The sequence below is a fragment of the Acomys russatus genome, chromosome 3, assembly GCF_903995435.1.
Source record: "Acomys russatus chromosome 3, mAcoRus1.1, whole genome shotgun sequence".
Taxonomy (NCBI): domain Eukaryota; kingdom Metazoa; phylum Chordata; class Mammalia; order Rodentia; family Muridae; genus Acomys; species Acomys russatus.
In genome coordinates this window covers 75,735,677-75,754,779 of record NC_067139.1, presented here as the reverse complement: position 1 = coordinate 75,754,779, position 19,103 = coordinate 75,735,677, and the positions used below count along the sequence as shown (strand labels likewise).

Genomic DNA, 19,103 nt, shown 5'->3' with positions numbered 1-19,103 from the left:
TACCTGTGACACAAGAGAATACTGGATCACAATGCTGTTTTTAGGGTGGAAAGGTAGGAGCCAGGATGGGGAATCAGAAGAGGATAGAGAGAGCTCCAGGTAACAGTAATTCTGGTTTATATTCAGGCCCCCACTGTGTGGGACAAGAGCCTTCTGTACTGTTACGGTCGTAAAGAGAGCAAAGCAAGTGAAGTGTAATACGTTACCTCGCACAGTGCCTCATGGGACCCTGGAAATGTACAGATACCATTCCAACAGTAAAGCACCTCGAAGGAGGACTGAGAAATGTAAGATACAAAGGAGCTGTGCTTGTGCTGCCCTAAAGTCATCACATACAAAACACTAAAAACTCTTCTCTCTTCTGCACATCTTAAAACAGCAAAATGTTTTTTGTAGAACAACTTTTATACATATAGATAAAAACATGGAAAACCAAAGAGCCATAAAGTGACTTTGCTAATGCAAATTATGGGGTAAATTTGAATTAATTTAGCAACAAGTAAAAACAGTAATTTATAATATACCAAAGTCGCCCACAAACTGCTTCCCCGCGTGGATGCATCTTCACAGCAAAGCTGTTGCTGAACCTCACAGAAGCCGACGGTGGGAATGAAGTAAACGTCTCATCCCAAATAATTTACTTTCTTCAAGCATCTCAGATTCAGTTTAATTTATGGTTTAAAAACAAATTACAGGGAAACGTTAATAGCTTTTCACTGTTCTATATACTAATTTAGAGGTCATGAGGATTTAATTGTTGATGCAAGGCACTTTTCTTTTAGGGGTTTCATATTGAAGAAAACAGTGCTACATTGGTTTGGTTTCTTTAGAGTCTACTTTGAACCATTTTGAACAAAAGTTAAAAGGGCTAGGAAACTCTGAAAAGACAAAGTCTAAATCTGGCTTAACAACAGCAAAAAGAAAAAAAACGTGGAAAATTTAACACTATCCTAGAAAGTAAGACCTCTTTCTTCGATCCTTATAACTTCTGTTTAGAATAAGGAAGGCAATTGGAAAGGAAGTACTAATTGGATTTAATTAGTAAAGTAGGGTAGTTGGCTAAAGTCATGATTTAAAGATGTGGGATCAGGAAGTTTTAAAAAATGATAATAAAGTTACTGAATTATACTAAAAAAAAATGTGGAAGAGTTCTACGTTTTGTTAATGTTTCTGTAAGAGGCTCCATCATAAAATTGAACTGTAAAATTACTTTAAATGTAATATATATAACCAAAAAATGAGTTTTTAGGAAACATTAGGAAATTTGTTATAAATTATCCAAAATCTATAAACAAACCCCCCAACTTGCATTTTGTTTAAAGTAATAACTTTATATTCATACAAATAAATTTCAAGTATGAAAAGTGCATTATTGCAATAATACCTCTGTGCAAGTCCAAAATTCTTGGTTTATCATAAACCGCGCGGTGTTTTGTTGTTGTTTAAACAAGCCCATCACCCGCAAAGCCGTCTCCTGCGGAGTCCAGCATCTCAGTGCTGCTCAACAAGCTGCAGAGAAACATGTCTGGAAGCAACGTATAATTGAAAAGAAACTATTTTGTGTTTTTACCATTTTACATTGTTATCACTAGGAGCTTCTCCTTTCCAGATAGACGTTCACGTTTGTGTCAGTGCTCATGGGTCAGCCATTCTGTGCAGTTGCCACTTGCATGTTTCCAAAATCATCCTCCTCTTCGTGTGTTCTCTTCAAACTACCTAAAGGTTATTGAATGAATGTAAAGTGAAAACTCACCTAAGCCACATTAGGATACTATAGGCAGCAAAAGTTTGTCCCTCCCAAATGGTATTATATTAGCATTATGAAAATTTCATGCTTAGATTTACAGCACACTTCAGTAAATTCTTTATGTTGCATCAGGAATATATATGTCTTAGGTATGGAATATAGTAAGTAACTTTTATTTTCATTTTCTTTTTTTTTTTTCTCGAGACAGGGTTTCTCTGTGTAGCTCTGGCTGTCCTAGAACTTGCTCCCAGACCAGGCTGGCCTCAAAAGACCCACCTGCCTCTGCCTCTGTCTCCCGAGTGCTGGGAATGCGTCACCACTGTCCAGCTCAGGTTGCAGGTTCTAAGGAAGTTATTGCTTTATGTAAACATAGTGTCAACAGAGTAACAGTGAAAGGAAACTCCTAGCCTAAGGCCAAACACAGGTGTGTGAGGTCTGTGGTAGTGATGGTGATCAGAGGCACAGTGATGCACTTCTCCAGGAGGGGCTGGAGGAGAGTGCAATCAACCGTTTCATTTGAGATGACAGCTATGTGTAAGAACAGGGTATCATGCACTGTGGCAAGGAAAACACCCAGTTTAGTTTTTTGGAGTGAAAACACAAACTGAAAAGCCAGAAGGGCCTTTACTACATATGGTGAGCTGTGCCCCCTGTGACTCTGCGTAAAAGCATTAGGGGTCTCTCTTCAGCTGGCTTGCTTAGGAACAGTCAACCAAGTCTTTGGCAAAACAAAAATATCATTACAACTAAGACAAGTAAACATGAGCACAATGTATAAAACGCACCAGGGTAATCTGGCTTAGCGGCTCCTGAGGACCTCACTAGTCATTGTTTAAAAGTACTATTCAGAAGGAAGTGTGCTTTCAAGATACTGTTGAACATTATAGTGTTTAAATAATGGTAGAGAGGGGTCAAGGGTAACGGGAAAGCCAAGCCCAAAAGATGAACGAACATCCTGGCTTGAGCATTTTAGGTAGTACAGAACAGTGGTGGTTTCTGGATTTGTGCTTAAATGTCATCTTAACTGGCACATAACCTATTCTAACCTTGTAAGAACTGTTACAAAGCCGGATGTGGTGGCACATGCAGAGTGGACACAGATGCAGAGTTTGAGGCCAGCCTGGTCTACAAAGTGAGTCCAGAACAGCCAAGGCTACAAGAGAAACACTGTCTTGAAAAACCAAAGAAACAAAAAAAACAAAACAAACAACTGTTACAAACAAGAGCTGCAAGCTGCAGGCTTGGGAAAGGAAGATAAGTTGAGAGTTTGCTTAGACTGTTAACTATGAAAATAAATGATTTGAGTGATCCTAAAAATAGAGGAAAGAATAGAACAGCAGTAGCTGGGTGTGCTGGCACACACTTCAATGCCAGCACCTGGGTGGTAGAGGCAGTTCCTAACTTGTGGAGGTCAGTTGTCCTACACCATGTGGGTCCTGGGGAGAGGACAAGTTGTCAGGTCCACTAACAAGCACATTAACCAGGTGAGTTCCAGGCCAGCCTGGTCTACATAGCTAGTTCTGGGCCAACCAGTGCTACTTAGTGAGATCCTGTCTCAAAATAACTGCATAGTTGGAGGGACAGCTCAGCAGTTAAGCAAACTGGCTAGTCTTCCTGAGGGCCTAGATTTGGTTCCTAGGACGATGTGGTGGCTTACAATCATCTGTAAGTCCAGTTCCAGGCGTCTGCTGCACCTAACTCTAGGAATCAGGCACGCACATGGCACACACAATCACACACATGTAGGCACGACACTCCTACACATAAAGCTTAGAAACAACAAAAACTCAAAGTAGTAGTAGCGAGGTCACTCCTATTAGTTACATTGCTGCACTTGAAACATAGTTTTATGTGTTGATCATTTGAGACAAGGTCTTACTATGATTTTTCTGCCTCCATCACACAGTGCTGGAATATATATATGCCACCATACCCAGCAACCACATTTTTAGAGTCAACCAAGTTAGGCTGACGAGTCTTATTTCAATCTTTCCAATAGTTATACAACTTAACATACTTAAAATTAAACCAAGTAGATAGATGATCTTCAGTTGGCTGTTGTAATTGGCTATACACTATACACTTGTGCACATCAGAGGTACATTTACTGCTTATTCATTAGGCAGCTAATCCTTTCGCAATTGTTTAGTTTGTTCGGTTTCTAAACAGACTGCGCAGGAGTATGTGTAATGTGTAAAAGATTCCCCCATTATTACCTTTCTCTTACTTTTTTACAAAAACAAACAAAAAGCCCTTACCTGTGGTACCAGAATGAACAGACAGGGACCTTTCTATCTGGAGTGGGGACATCATCTGTATTGTTAATTTTGCTAAGTAGATGGCTTCATATTCCTAAGAAAAGATTTAAATTAGTTCAGATATACAAGATGAATGTGGACATTTTTTTTTTAGTTTCCAGTTAAAGGGCTGGGCACCATATTCTTGCAAAAGGAATGAAGGTTAAAGGTTGACAATTCCTATCTGGTCCTCTCGGTTACTGATGATTAGAAACCAAATCTGGCAACAGCTCACTGCCAGACCCACTGGCATCAGGTCTATTGGTCTAATGTTGTATGTTACCGTAGCACAAGGGGCACAGAGACCCAACACTTACACCTGCAATCTTATTAAATGGTTCTAAGAATCAATAAAAACAAAATTCTCTAAGTTTTCCCTAAACAAAGTGAAATTATGTGTATCTTCTCCATCCCACAAGGACTCTGTGAACGGTCCAAGGCCCTTTGAAATAGGGAATTATGCCGGATGTTGTGGCACATGTCTTTAGTCCCAGGACCGGGAGGCAGAAGCAGGGGAATTGCTGTGAGTTTTGAGTCCAGGATAGCCAAGACTACACAGAGAAACTCTGTCTCAAAAAAACAAAACAAACAAACAAGAAAGAAATAGGGAATTATTTCTCCTTCCTTTTGCAAAGTTTTCACTTACCATCTCTAAAATTAGACCACCAGGATCTTCTTGCTGTGCCACTAGCCATGTCCTCTGTGAGGCTTACTTCCTCACCTCCTGCACCCCTGAGCACTGGAGTGCTCCGCCTTTGCTTTTTTTTTTTTTTTTTTTTTCTCCTCTTGTTTTAGAGGCACAATCTCAAAGAACCATGGCTGGCTAGTTAGCCAAGGCTGGCTTTGAGTTTCTGACCCTCCTTCCTCCCGGGATTACAGGTGTGTGATAGCATACCTGGCAAATAAAGCCCAAGTACACCAACTACTCCTTTACCCTACTACTGGGAACTGAACCTAAAATGTTAGCAAGCTAGGCAAGAAAGCAGTCTACCACTAGCTATATTCTCCAGGCTTAATTCTTTTTTTTTCCCCCCCCTCTGTGTAGCCCTGGCTGTCCTGGACTCGCTTTGTAGACCAGGCTGGCCTTGAGCTCACAGTGATCCGCCTGCCTCTGCCTCCCGAGTGCTGGGATTAAAGGCGTGCGCCACCATGCCCGGCTTCCCAGGCTTAATTCTTTATCCACACTTATTCCTCTATTGATCTCACTCTCAGGAGCGTTCACTCCTTACATACGGAGTCCATCTCCTGAACACATGCACACAACTATCTATCTCTTCTCCATTCTTTTTAAGCTTAACAGGATCAAATTCTCGGAGGTTAGGATAGGGGCACTTGCCTAGCACATGCAAAGTTATCAGTTTAATGCTGCTTTGAGCCAGAAAACCAAATAAAACAAGTATCTCTTGATGTTACTCTGTAACCTGTCCCTTCCTATGGTCTCCTCTCCATCAGTGGTGACTCGCCTAGTAGTTGTTCAATCAAAAGGCCGCTGCCTCTCTCTCTCTGCCCCTTAGACTCTACATCCATCTAGCGCCAAACCCTGCCAGCCAGCTACACTTTCAAGTAAACCCAGCACCTCATCTCACCTTTTCCTCCGCCACCACTCGTTTAAACCCATCTTTCCATTAATCTTGTTTCTATGTGTGTGCATTTCGGGTACACTTACTGCAGCACACATGTGGAGGATAGAGTAACGATGTATGGAGTTGGTTCTCTTTTACCTTTACAGGGACTCCAGTGGTCAGAATCGTGTCCCTAGGCTTCTACTGTCAGGTGGCAAGTGCCTTTACTCACTCCCATCTCACCAGTTCCCAGGATCCTCTTGACTGGCAACATATCCTTTTAAACTGGTCTACTTGGTCCTGGCAGCCGCCCTTATTTTCTCTCCAGTCCACACTGAAGACAGTAGTCACAGTAACCTCCTAAAAAGCACTCCTTCACTTGAGTGTCAACTATGGCACACCATAACAGCATCACCACAAACCCAAGAGTAACGAGTTGTGGGGGTTGGAGATTTGGCTCAGGGATTAGGAGTACTGCCTGCTCTTTTGGAGGATCCAGGGTTCAGTTCTTAGCATCAATATGGGATAGGCGTGGCTAAGGTTCCCAGGCTTTGGGGGACAGAGAGAATCTTGGGATGAGGGGATGAGATGAGACTAGAGGAAAGGAACAGGAAGAGGAAGGCTGTGCCATGGATTACGTGGAGGAGAGAAACATGGCTGATGTGGATGGAGATTTGGTCCAGATGATGATAGTAAGTAAGAATTTGGGATTATGGATGGGAGGTAGCTTGATAGAAATTATGAGAAGCAGATGGCATGGGACTGGGACATGTATTTCACACCTGCCCCACTATGGGAAGTAGTTTAGGGGATTAATATCTGCCCTGCCCCAGGCTAACTAAGGCTATTTTAAAATATGACAGGTGTATGTGTCTTGATTGATTGCCAGCAGGTTAGAAAATACCATAGTAATAATAATTATAGGCCTGATAATAAACATGATTAGGCCATACTGAGAAATTATCCACAACAGCCATATAGAGAAAACACCCGTATACATACGGAGAAGAGTAACACATTGCATTGAACTGTTACCGTGACTCCAAGGCCATTATGTAATGAGGCTCTTCCAGCTCTACCGAAGTCTTACAGACCAGCAATGCGTGTGGCCCATTATGCACGGAAACACTCTGTGGCCGACGACTGTGTATTACAAAAGTATGTTCAAGATGTGTTCTCTTCTTAAATATATATACCTATTTAAATGTATATATAATTAAAATTTTTATACATTTGTATATTGTATGTTTGTAGGCAGCCTTGGTATTCACCCCTGGGTGGCCTGGGCTTACTATGTAACCAGGCTGACCTTGAGCTTGTACTGATCTTCCCAAATGCGGTCACAGCACATACCACACTCTGTTTCTTCAAGACACACTGTTAGGATTATATATTAAGAGGGTTACTTTGCACACGTGACTCTTACACACTGCTAAAACTTTATTTTATCGTACTATACCCTACTTCTTAAAGAACAAAAATATGCTGTAAAATGAATGTTTGCATACAAGGCAAAAAAGCAAAGAAAGTTATAGTTGTGTACGCTAGGCTCAGCAAGACCTGCAACAAGAAAAACTAAAGCAAACAGAACAAAAGAGCTGATGTGCTTAGAACATAGTGACTGACTATCCCGTCCTTTTGAAGTGGCCTGGACTTTAGAATACCTACTAATCCAAACATAAGCATTCAAAGGTTTTGGTACTGAAACATTTCAAGTCTCACATCAGGGATGCCCAGCCCATTCTTCAACTACACTACGGGTCAGGGGAGAATCATCACATTTTCTAACTTGTGTATAATTTTACTTTCCTTTTTCTTTTTTAAATCGATTGATTGGGGGAAGGAACACATTTGCAGTGTTTGTTGTTGGGGGCTGGTATAGGCTCAATTTTTTAAACAAATATATTTTACTACGAACTTATTAACCGAGTATACGTCACTTATAACCCGACTAACCTAAACAATAGGAATTAGGAGATTAAAGAATACAATAACAAAACCGTAAGGATATCAGTTCCAAGGAACAATTCTCCTGGGGTAGTCAGCAGGATTTCTTCTGTTGGAACCTGGAGCAACCAGAACCCGGAACCTCAGCCGGAGCCGGAGCCCCGAAGCCTTCTTTCCCTCGAGCAGTTCTTTCCAGGAGCGTCTCGAAGCAGAGCAATGAACAGCCAAAACGATCCCAAGCCTCCAAAAGGCCCGCCTCCTGTTTCTGGCTCACTTATGTATCTCCTCCCAGAGTCTGTTCACAGATCTGTTCCGCTGGCAACAATCAAGCTCCCACCTTCTAGTGGATTAACATCACCTGTTCTCTCACAAAACCATTCCCCATCCCACACTTGGGATCATAACAAAAACAGGTTTATCTCTCCTTCAGGCTGGTCTGGTGCTATTCATTCCAATGCTAAATTACTAGCTTCCACGATCTGACTGCAGCCTAGACAAGGTCGCTTTGTAGACCAGGCTGGCCTTGAACTCACAGAGATCCACCTGCCTCTGCCTCCCAAGTGCTGAGATTAAAGGCGTGCACCACCACCACCACAACCGCCGCCACCGCCGAGCACAAGGTAAACACTACACCTAAACTGTACAGACAAACCATTTTAATCATTCTACATACTCTACTTTAAGCAATGTGGACATTGGAGGTCATTACCTGAAGTTGGTGGACAAATCCAGCATTAGGATTGATACAAAATCGCCTTTCTTGGACATAAGCAAATGCATCTCTGAAAACAGAGAAATAAAAATTAACATAAAAACTATTTCATGATATAATCTATTATTTTTCCCATTAAGAATTTATTTGACCCTCTTGATCTTAGACCTAGGGGAGGAGAATAGGGTGAAAGCGGGAAGGAGGGAGGAATGGGAGGATACAAGTGATGGGATAACAATTTAATTATAATCTGAATAAATTAATAAAATTAAAAAAAAAAAAAAAACACAAGAATTTATATGAGGAGCTGGAAAGATGGCTCAGAGGTTAAGAGCCCTGGCTGCTCTTCCAGAGGTCCTGAGTTCAATTCCCAGCAACCACATGGTGGATCATAACCATCTATAATGAGATCTGGTGCCCTCTTCTGGTGTGCATGTAGTCACAACATTGTATACATTGTAAATAAATCTTAAGAAAGAAGGTTAAAAATGTTTTTTTAGCCTGTGCGATGGCATACAGCTGTAATCCCAGGATTTAGGGAGGCAGAGGCAGGCAGATCACTGAGTTCGAGGCCAGCCTGGTCTACAAAGTGAGTCCATGACAATCAAGGCTACAGAGAAACCCTGTCTCCAAAAAAAAAAAAGAAAAAAAAAATTGAAGCGGGGTTGGAGGTAGTAAGCACACGCTTTTAATCCCAGCACTCAGGAGGCAGAGCAGGCTGATCTCTGAGTTCAAGACCAGCCTGGTCTACAGAGTGAATTCCAGACAGCCAGGACTACACAGAGAAACCTTGTCTCGATCCTCCCCTTACTCCTCCCCCCCACCCCCAAAAAGGAATTTTTTTGAAACCTCCCTGTATCAATGGAAAGCCCTGGGTTCAAAGCATGCAACATTAAAAAAAAAAAAAAAAAATCTAAGATGTTTTTGCCAAAATAGGTGGCATGCTGTAGTGGAGAGAAGTTAGGCCAACTCAACTCACAGTTCCTGGGCTCACCACCTATCACAGGGCCTGGGTCAACCCTTTCTCTCTGGTTAAATGGGTATTACAACACTGGATTATGTGTATGAGAGTTTTGCCTGTACCGTGTGTTTGTGTGTTACCTGCAGGAGGCTAGAAAAAGTGTTAACAGTTACAAGCCACCACGCAGAGCTGGGTACTGACGCTGGGTCCCCGGCCATTTCTCCAGCCCCAAGTGGTTAATACTTTGAGCTTTTCTGTTGTAAATGATACAGAACTATCAGTGTGGACAAGACGTCTACTAAGAGAGGTAACGCTGCATCCCAGCTTGACTATCGCTATGAAGGTCCTACCTTTTCATCTATGTACTTAACTGTAAAAGACCACCCCAGCTGTTTCTGCTGAGTCCATTAAGTGAGGGTTAGCTCAACTGTGGCTAGGTCTGAGTGTGCCAGCTCACCTGTCACTGTGGCTAGGTCTGAGGGTGCCGGCTCACCTGTCACTGTGGCTAGGTCTGAGGGTGCCGGCTCACCTGTCACTGTGGCTAGGTCTGAGGGTGCCGGCTCACCTGTCACTGTGGCTAGGTCTGAGGGTGCCGGCTCACCTGTCACTGTGGCTAGGTCTGAGGGTGCCGGCTCACCTGTCACTGTGGCTAGGTCTGAGGGTGCCGGCTCACCTGTCACTGTGGCTAGGTCTGAAGGTGCTGGCTCACCTGTACTTCATCCCGAACGTCTCCATGATGTAGGCAATGACGAAGGCAGCACTGGAGACAGAGAAGCAGTTAGGAAACACAACTCACAACTGAACACACAGACAAAGGCTGTCTATCTTCATACCTTCTAGAGATGCCTGCATTCCCATGGACAAGAACTTTTCCTGAAAAGTTTAAAAAAGAGTTAGTTTTCTGAAAAAAATAAATGTAAAATATACTAAAATCACATATCGGTTACCGTGAGCCTTAAATACTTTATATCATGTACATGCTACTTAGCTATTAATTTTCAAGTCTTTATTTTAGTTATGTAGAGAATACAACAGATTTTAAGAGAAACAAAGTAGTTCAATGGAGAAATTTAAAAAGCATTACATGATGAAATTAAGTAGCTGGGAGAACACAAATTTGAAAATGGTCTACCATAAAAAAATATACTTTCTCTAGTCTACATTTAGAAAAAATATCAACTAAAAGATAACCGTAACAAAATCATCTAGAAATAAAACAAACACTAACGGCTGGAGAGAGGTGGTTCTCAGCACACACATGGCGGCTCACAACCGTCTGTCCTGCAGTCCCAGAGGATCAGCTGACTTCTGGCCTCTGCAGGCACCAGGCACATACATAACACCCATACAGGTAGGCGAAAGACTCATACATATAAAATAAATCTTTAATAACAGAAAAATGATTTACCTCCATTTTGTAAGCTTCCATCAATAAACTCTTTAGTCTGCGGGCAAGAGACAACGTATTCTAGTGAAACACGCAGAGCAAGACAACACGCAACACAGGAGATCTAAAGGAGGCCAGGCTGAAAGCGAGGGTACGGTCAGCCCAAGCTACAGAGCAGCTGCTGTTGTTAAAACACGTCTTAGGCTGGCAGGACGGCTCAGTAGGCAAAGGCACTGACCGACTCCCGCCCTGGAGCTCACAGTGGTGAGAACAGACTCTGCAAAGCTGTCCTCTCATCTTCATACGCACACCTCAGCAGACGCCAGTGTGCGCGCGCACACAAGCCCAAACACAAAAATGTGAAACAAGGGGGCTGCAGAGATGGCTCATAGGTTTAAGAGTACAGCCTGCTCTTCCAGAGGTCCTGAGTTCAATTCCCAGCAACGACATGGTGGCTCACAACCATTTATAATGAGATCTGGTGCCCTCTTCTGACCTGCATTTATACATGTAGGCAGAGCACTATATACATAGTAAATAAATAATTTTTTTTAACTGAAACAAAAACTCAACCCCATCACCCGTCCGGCAGACTAGGGGTGAACACTAGCCATATGTACTATATGGCTCGTAACTATCCATAACTTCAGTGCTAAGGGACCGATACTCCCCTGTCTTTTCTTGCATACATGTGATAAACACACATACATACAGGCACCAAACATACAAAAAACCCTTAGTGACGCAATTTTTTTTGCTTCAATTAAGTAATTTAATCAGATTACATCTCAATTGTTATCCTCTCAGTTGGATCTTCCTGTTCCCCCCTCCCTGCCTCTTTCACCCTATTCCTGTCCCCTAGGTCTGTGACAGAAGGGGACCTCCTCCTCCACCATATGATCACAGCCTATCAGGTCTCTTCCTGGTAGCCTGCTTACCCTTTCTCTGAGTGCCACCAGGCCTCTCCACCAGGGGAGGGGGTCAAATGGGGGCACCAGAGTTCATGTCAGAGTCAGTTTCTGCTCTCCACACAACTGTGGAGAATGCGCTGTCCACTGGCTAGATCAGAGTAGGGGTCTAGGTTTACTGTATGCATTGTCCTTGGTTAGTTACAGTAGTTTGAGCTGACCTGCCTGGGTCCAGATCTGCCAGTCTTAATGGTCTCCTTCTAGGTTTCTAGGACCCTCTGGATCCTTCTATTTCCCCATTCTCCCTTACCTCTCTCGCCTAGAGTCCCAATAGAAGTCCCAGTATCTATCCCAATCTCCTGCTAAGTGAAGACTTTCAGGGGACATCTCGGTTGGGCTAGTGTAGTGATGCAACTTTTTAAAGTTTTTAAGTACTTCACTTTCTTTGTAAAGCATACCTACAAATTTGGGGGGGAGGGAGTCATAATGAAGTAAAAGTAGTTTTAGAATCTAAATTAACAGGTTCAAATCATATTAATATTAAAATACTAATACTTACCATAGGGAAAAAACGTATTATGTTTTCGACTGGATTATCAGCAATATCCAAGACTAAATATCTGAAAACAAAACATTTATGCTAAGTACATTCTCAGGTAAATCTCCACATAAAACTTGTAAGTTTTAAAATCAAAATTAACATCTCATTTCTTAATTACAAAAAAAGATAAACTGTAATCTCAATAATTTTCATTCCATTGATCTTCCATGCATGCAACTCACGTATATGATATCTGTGTATTAATAATTTTACTTTGTTTGTTTGTTTCTTCAAGTCAAGTTTCTCTGTGTAGCCTTGGCTGTCCTGGAACTCACTGTGTAGATCAAGCTGGCCTCAAATTCTAGAGATCCAACTGCCTCTGCCTCACAAGTGCTGGGATTAAAGGTGTGCGCCTCATTGCCTAGAGAGCAATTTTTTTTACTTACCTTTATTCCTTATGTGCACTGGTGTTTTGCCTGCATGTATGTCTATGAGCTTCAGATCTTGGGAGTTACAGGCAGTTGTGAGCTGCCATGTGGGTGCTGGGATTTGAACCTGAGTCCTCTGGAAGAGCACACAGTGCTCTTAACCACTGAGCCATCTCGGCAGCCCCCAACAGTTTGACTTTTTCAGCTATACGTTATTCTGTGAACTCCATTTCCCTTCATGTTTTTGATACGTGAAGATTTGTGTTTATTTTAGTGTAGTATTTTTTAAAAGATTTATTTATTTATTACATATACAGTGTTTTGCCTGCATGTACACCTGCACACCAGAAGAGGCCACCATATCACATTACAGATGGTTGTGAGCCACCATGTGGTTGCTGGGAATTGAGCTCAGGACCTCTGGAAGAGCAGACGGTGCTCTTAACTGCTGAGCCATCTCTCCAGCCCTAATATAATATGCTTATTAGTTATTTGAGAATTAATTTCTTTTTCTTTCTTTCTTTCCTCCTCCTCCTCGTCTTCTTTTCTTCTCCTCATCCTCTTCCTCCTCCTCTTCTTCTTTTTTCCAAGACAGGGTTTCTCTGTATAGCCTTGGCTGTCCTGTACTCACTTTGTACACAATCTGGCCTTGAACTCAGAGAAATCTGCCTGCCTCTGCCTCCTGAGTGCTGGGATTACAGGTGTGTGCCACCACGCCTGGCTGTTATTTGAATGAATATATATTACATTTTAATCCCATTTATTCTTCATTCCTACACCATCCTCCTCCCAAACTTCACACCTTTAAAAAAATGATTTTCCCCTTTCTTTTCTCTTTGGGCATACTGGAACTCTGCCTCCCCAATGCTGGATTAGATGTGTGCTAATGTCTGGTCTGATAATTAATTAAAAAAAAAAAAAAAAAAAGACTTTATTATGGATATGGGTGCTTTGTCTGCACCTATGTGTGTCATCACATGTGCCTGGTACTCGAGGAAGCCAGCGAGGGCACAGGATCCCTTTGAATTGGAGTTACAATGGTTGTTGACTACCATGTGGGTGCTGGGAACCAAACCTAGAACCTCTGCAAGAACAGCCACAAAAAGTGCAAAATAATTTTCAACGTATCATATCTCTAAGGACTAGGCCACAGATTTATGTTGTCTGAGGATATTTAAAGCCTTATGACACAGAATCTGATATTTCAGTATAAAATATGTATCTATTTAAAACAAAAACCATAGCTTCAGAGAGCTATAGAGTGCTTTAGAGTGGACCTAGAAAATTAGTACAAAAGGAACATATGCTTCTCTCTCCTTTTTCCCATATCAACACCCCTATGAGTTGATAGGAAGCCTGGTGTTCCCTGCCTCTGAACCTTCAGAGAATATTTCAAAGGAGGCTTAATGTTTGATTATGGGAGAGGGAGCTAAACAGCAAAATGGTGTGGTGGCTCGGTTCTGTAGTTCCAGTATTTGGGAGGCCAAGGCAGGAACTGAGCTACTAAGATCCCAGCTTCAAAAAACAAACCAAGGGGTAGGGATGCCCTCTTTGACCTCTGCAGGCTCTTACATGGCACACATATATACATGCAGATAAAACACCTATATACATAAAGCACATACATTTTAAATGCTGGGAATACACATCCATGTGTACCCTGTTTTGTTCTTGTCATCACTAAGATCAACAAGGACTCATTCCTGTGTAGTTATATGACACGTGCTCACACATGTGCATGCATTATGTAGATAGGTTATACTCATTTTTACAACCAGTAAAGCAAAGCACTGAGATACACTTAAGAGCTGGGTGTTGTTTCAATTTACAATCCTTCTGCCTCAGCCTCCTGAGTAGTGGGATTATAGGCATGTACCACCAAACTCAGCTTCATTTTTTAAAATGAACCTAAAATTCAACTTAAAAACTATTAATTATTCAACTATACTTACTAGAAGATAAACGAGAAAGCTAAAATTATATGAAAAAGTATTTAACTCTATTAGACTGACTTTTATAACTTTGTCTTGGAGAGGCACTCCGAGAAGAGTCACTCAGACTCGACAGTCAGACGGAGCTGATACACAGCATGCTCTTAGACCCACAGCTTCTTTATGTTTGCCACATCAGTGTATTCACATATGAATCAAATGACACGCACAAGGACAGTCACTGCATGTTATATGAATATAAGAATACAAAAGAAAGCCTGTAAATATTAAGATGTCCAATTAAGACATTTATTAAAGCAGGACATAGGCCAGGTGGTGGCGGCGAATACTTTTAATCCCCAGCACTTGAGAGGAAGAGGCAGGTAGATCTCTGAGTTTGAGGCCAGCCTGGTCTACAAAGTGAGTCCAAGACAGCCAGTGCTACACAGAGAAACCCTGTTTCAAAAAACAACCAACCAACCAAACAGCCCAAGCAGGCCATGTTGTATGTGCACACATGTAATCCCAGTCCTAAGGAAGCCCAAGCAGGATAATCATTCAAGACCAGCTTTGGCTACATAATAAGACCCTGTCTCTTCTCCCCCCCCCAAAAAAGGAAAAATGGAGGGTGTGTGTGTGTTGGAGATAACTCTGGAGGTAGTGCACTAGCCCTGAGTATGAGGACCTGAGTTCAAATCCCCAGAGCCATATAAAGAGCTTGGTGCTGGGGGCTAGAGAACACCTCAGTAGTCAAGTGAACTGGCTGCTCTTCCAGAGGATTGAGGTTTGCTTTCCAGCATCCACAAGGAAGCTCAGAACTTTAATACCAGTTCCAGAGGATTTGATGACTTCTTCAAGCCTCCATGGGCACAAAACACACACCTGGTACACAGACATACATACAGGCAAGACACCTATACACATAAAATAAAAGCTTTTCATTAAAAATTTTCATGTGGGGCTGGAGAGATGGCTCAGAGGTTAAGAGCACTGGCTGCTCTTCCAAAGGTCCTGAGTTCAATTCCCAGCAACCACATGGTGGCTCACAGCCATCTGCAATGTGATCTGATGGCCTCTCTTGAGTGTTGGTTACATGTAGGCAGAGCACTGTGTACATAATAAATAAATCTTTAAAACATTTTTTTCATGCAATAAATTTTGGTTATCTTTTTCCTTCCTGCAACTCTTCCCAGATCCTCGCCACCTCCTTACCCGACTAGTTTCAGATCTTTCTCATTAAACACACACACACACACACACACACACACACACACACACACACACACACACACACAATCAAAACAAGTAAACAAAATCCAACAAGACAGAATACTCCAAAGCAAAACAAAAAACACTGAGTTTATTTTCTGTTGCCGAACTGTTCCTGGGCATGGGACCTACCCTAAAAATAAAGTGGTAGCGCATGGCTTTAATCCCAGCCCTTGGGAGTCAGAGGCAGGCAAATAGCTGTGAGTTTGAGGCCAGCCCGCTCTGTAAAGGAAGTCCGGGACAGTCAAGACTACACAGAGAAACCCTGTCTCAAAAAAAAAAAAAAAAAAAAAAAAAAACCCAAAAAATTCAAAATGTTAAAAATTAAAAATTAAATTAAAAAATTTAAAGCTAGGTATGGCTGGGTATGGTGGCACATTCCTTTAGTCCTAGCACTCGAGAGGCAGAGGCAAGCAGATCTCTGTGAGTTCTAGGACAGCCTAGTCTACAGAGCAAGTTCCAGTACAGCCAGAGCCGTTACACAAAGAAAATCTGTCTCAAAAAACCAAAACCGCATGCACACACGCAGGCACGCAGGCTCGCACACCCCAAACAAGAGCTAGGTGAGGAGGCTAGAGTGATGGTTCAGTAGTTGGAGCACCAACTGCCTTTGAAGAGGATTTCAATTTCAACTTGGTTCCTACATCCATGTCTGGTGGGTAACCATAACCTCTAAGTCCAGTTCCAAGGGCATCTGCGCGCACATGCACATATCTATAGAAAGACACACAAACACATACTAGTACCTTGAAAAGGAAAGCTAGGCGTGGACGCTCACACCTGTAATCCCAGCACTCCTGTGCCAGGACAGGAGGCACAGCCAGGGACTCCCCGGAAGCCTGTGGCCACCTCACCTGGCACATGCTGAGGCAAACAGCAAAAGACCAAGTCTCAACTTAGAGCTGTCTCCTGACCTCCATGCACCAGCAGGAGCGGAGAGTGGGAATGGGGCAGACTCAAAAAGCATACAGCCAAAACAGCCTTATCTACAGGACGACGCTTCTGAACGGACAGACGCACGAAGAGAAGCAACAGGTGCCTCTGAGGAGGGACTGAGTATCTAGGAGGTCAGAGTACAGAAATATACATTCTATACTTTCTTTTAAGCCTCTAAAATTATGAACATGATTTAAATATTTTAAATAAAGTCTATACCATATAGTTGATACTTATGAAACAGGTACACACAGAACAAAGTTACACTGAGTAACACACTTGAAGCCGAGTCATTACAGGGCAGGTAGAACGCTTACCTAGAGTGCTTGAGGCTCTGGGCTCAAACCTAAACACTTTGAAGATCAGTAACAATAATAAAACAACATTACATGTTTGTCCTTAGCATCTTTCTGTAGATTACAGCAATAATTCTTACCTAAATAACTGCTGAAAGTTTGGTTTAATAAAGTTTGCTTCAATATTTTGACGTATGCAAATTATATGCGTTATCCCATGTTTCTGTAATATAGGCAGCTATAAAGAATGGGGAGAAATAATAGTTTAAAACACAAATCATCATACAATAATATGTAAGTCTGAAAACAGACAAGACTCATATCTAATCCTTAATGACAGAAGATTAAAGCTAATTTTTCGGTAATTGACCTGACATGATCCACAAGACAATTCAACAGATTCAAGATTAACATACAAAATGTCCTCTAAAGTTTAACATGGACATTATTTGTTTATTTCTTGAGCTTGATGAGAACTTAGTCTGTCAAGAAACTATTACTATTAACAATTATGGCTAAAACCAGAGAGGTTAGAATCATGGGACCCTAAGCTAGAAATCCCAGCTCTGCCCATGCCCTGAGCTCCATGGTTTAATTACGTGAGAATGGGAAAACATTGCCTTTACCTGAGCAGTTATGATAGTTACATGGACTATAAAGATTGAGCTTCAACAAGGTCATGATATGGAAATCCCGTGTGGGGGCATGACCTTTATACAGCAAAGAACAGAAGCTGCTCCCTCTGTCCCCCATGGGACTGTATATAAAGCGTGTAGATACCATCCAGAGGATAAGGCTGCGCCCCAGGAGCACATTGTGGGGATGCCGACACCCCATCTCAGATGCCCAACGTCCACAATCGTGGGAAGCAAGTCATCCACACCACGTATTTTATCAGGCATCCAAACTGACTAAGACAATATGGTTTTCAAAAGGCTTAAGTGTTAATTTTGACAGCAAATTTTCCTCTCAGGCAAGGCCAGAGTTGTTATTTCTGTTTTTTGTTTTTGTTTTGTTTTAGTATATCCTGGAATAAGCAGGAATGTTTGATAAATTATTTACAAGTGCTTGACAGGACTAATAACGAGCCAATGTTCTATGTCTACATGTTAGCAACCTCCGAAGTCAGTGGCACTCACTCTTTAACTCACGCTTTTACTAATCAAGATGTGGTTTTGCATCTATTTTATTTTACCTATATGAAAAACTACAAGAAAACATAGAAATGTTGTAACTGGGTCTGTGCAGAAGCTTTTATCTCAGTATCTGGAAGGCAGAAGCCGGGGTAGATCTGAGTTTGAGGTCAGCATGGTCTACACCACGTTCCAGACTAGCTAGAGTTACATAGTGACACCCTGTCTCAAACAACAACAGCAAAAAGGAAAACAAAACAAACTCTAAAGCAAGCCTTACCAGAATGAAATTCTAACACATTAACAGAATATTTGTACCTTTCAGTAGATGCATTTATTAAAAAAACAGAAACAAAAACTATGACCTTACCTTCCAAATATAAATAGACAAAAATTACAAAAAAAAAAAAAAAAAAAAAAAAAAATAGATCACTGGTAAACAAGCAACCTGAATGTAAGATATGCCTTGAGTAAATCAATCTTTAAAAAGGCATTTATCCCTCTAGGTTCTTTATCCCCCACTATTCATTCTTACAGCTGGAGGTGGTATGAGAAGAAGCTTGGACTGTATTATGGTAACTCAGGGTGAGAAATATAAACACAAAGAAGACACAAGCTGAGAAAAGCATTAATGGGAGTCAGTGGAGGAGGACAAGAGAGGGTAACAGATATGTGTATGAATATAAAAAATAGTTTATATACACGAGACATAAATGCCATAGTGAAATCCATTATTAGGCATAACTATACATGCTAATAAGGGCACAATTGATTGTGAGGACTAGCAGCTGATCAACGTTACAATACTGGGGCAACAGTTTTGCTGACGCCATCTAGGCAGTCAAAGCTCTGCTTGCTCATTCAGTGCTATACACCTTTTCCATCTGGTTGGTTATCTCAACTGTCAAGAACCTTCAAATTTCAGGACGACTCTAAAAGTGGTATCATGGATCTACTGTACAAAAGTATTCCAGCCTCTGAATCAGCCGGCTCTTGGGGAAGACATTTGCTCTGCAACATTTCTCCCTGTGTGACGCTCACAAAGAAC

General features: G+C 41.8%; 1 protein-coding gene across 1 annotated transcript in view; it reads right to left on the bottom strand.

The window, feature by feature from the left end:
- Positions 1-1,464: 1,464 nt before the first annotated feature.
- Styx (serine/threonine/tyrosine interacting protein) overlaps positions 1,465-19,103 on the bottom strand; it is a 29,412-nt gene continuing 11,773 nt past the window's right edge. The window contains exons 4-11 of the mRNA XM_051142931.1: positions 17,063-17,160; positions 12,081-12,141; positions 10,635-10,671; positions 10,060-10,099; positions 9,936-9,986; positions 8,263-8,335; positions 4,006-4,099; positions 1,465-1,716 (exon numbers count right to left, since the gene is read on the bottom strand). Coding sequence (XP_050998888.1) covers positions 1,643-1,716; positions 4,006-4,099; positions 8,263-8,335; positions 9,936-9,986; positions 10,060-10,099; positions 10,635-10,671; positions 12,081-12,141; positions 17,063-17,160 — 528 coding nt within the window. The 3' untranslated portion in view covers positions 1,465-1,642. The remainder of the gene's footprint in view (positions 1,717-4,005; positions 4,100-8,262; positions 8,336-9,935; positions 9,987-10,059; positions 10,100-10,634; positions 10,672-12,080; positions 12,142-17,062; positions 17,161-19,103) is intronic.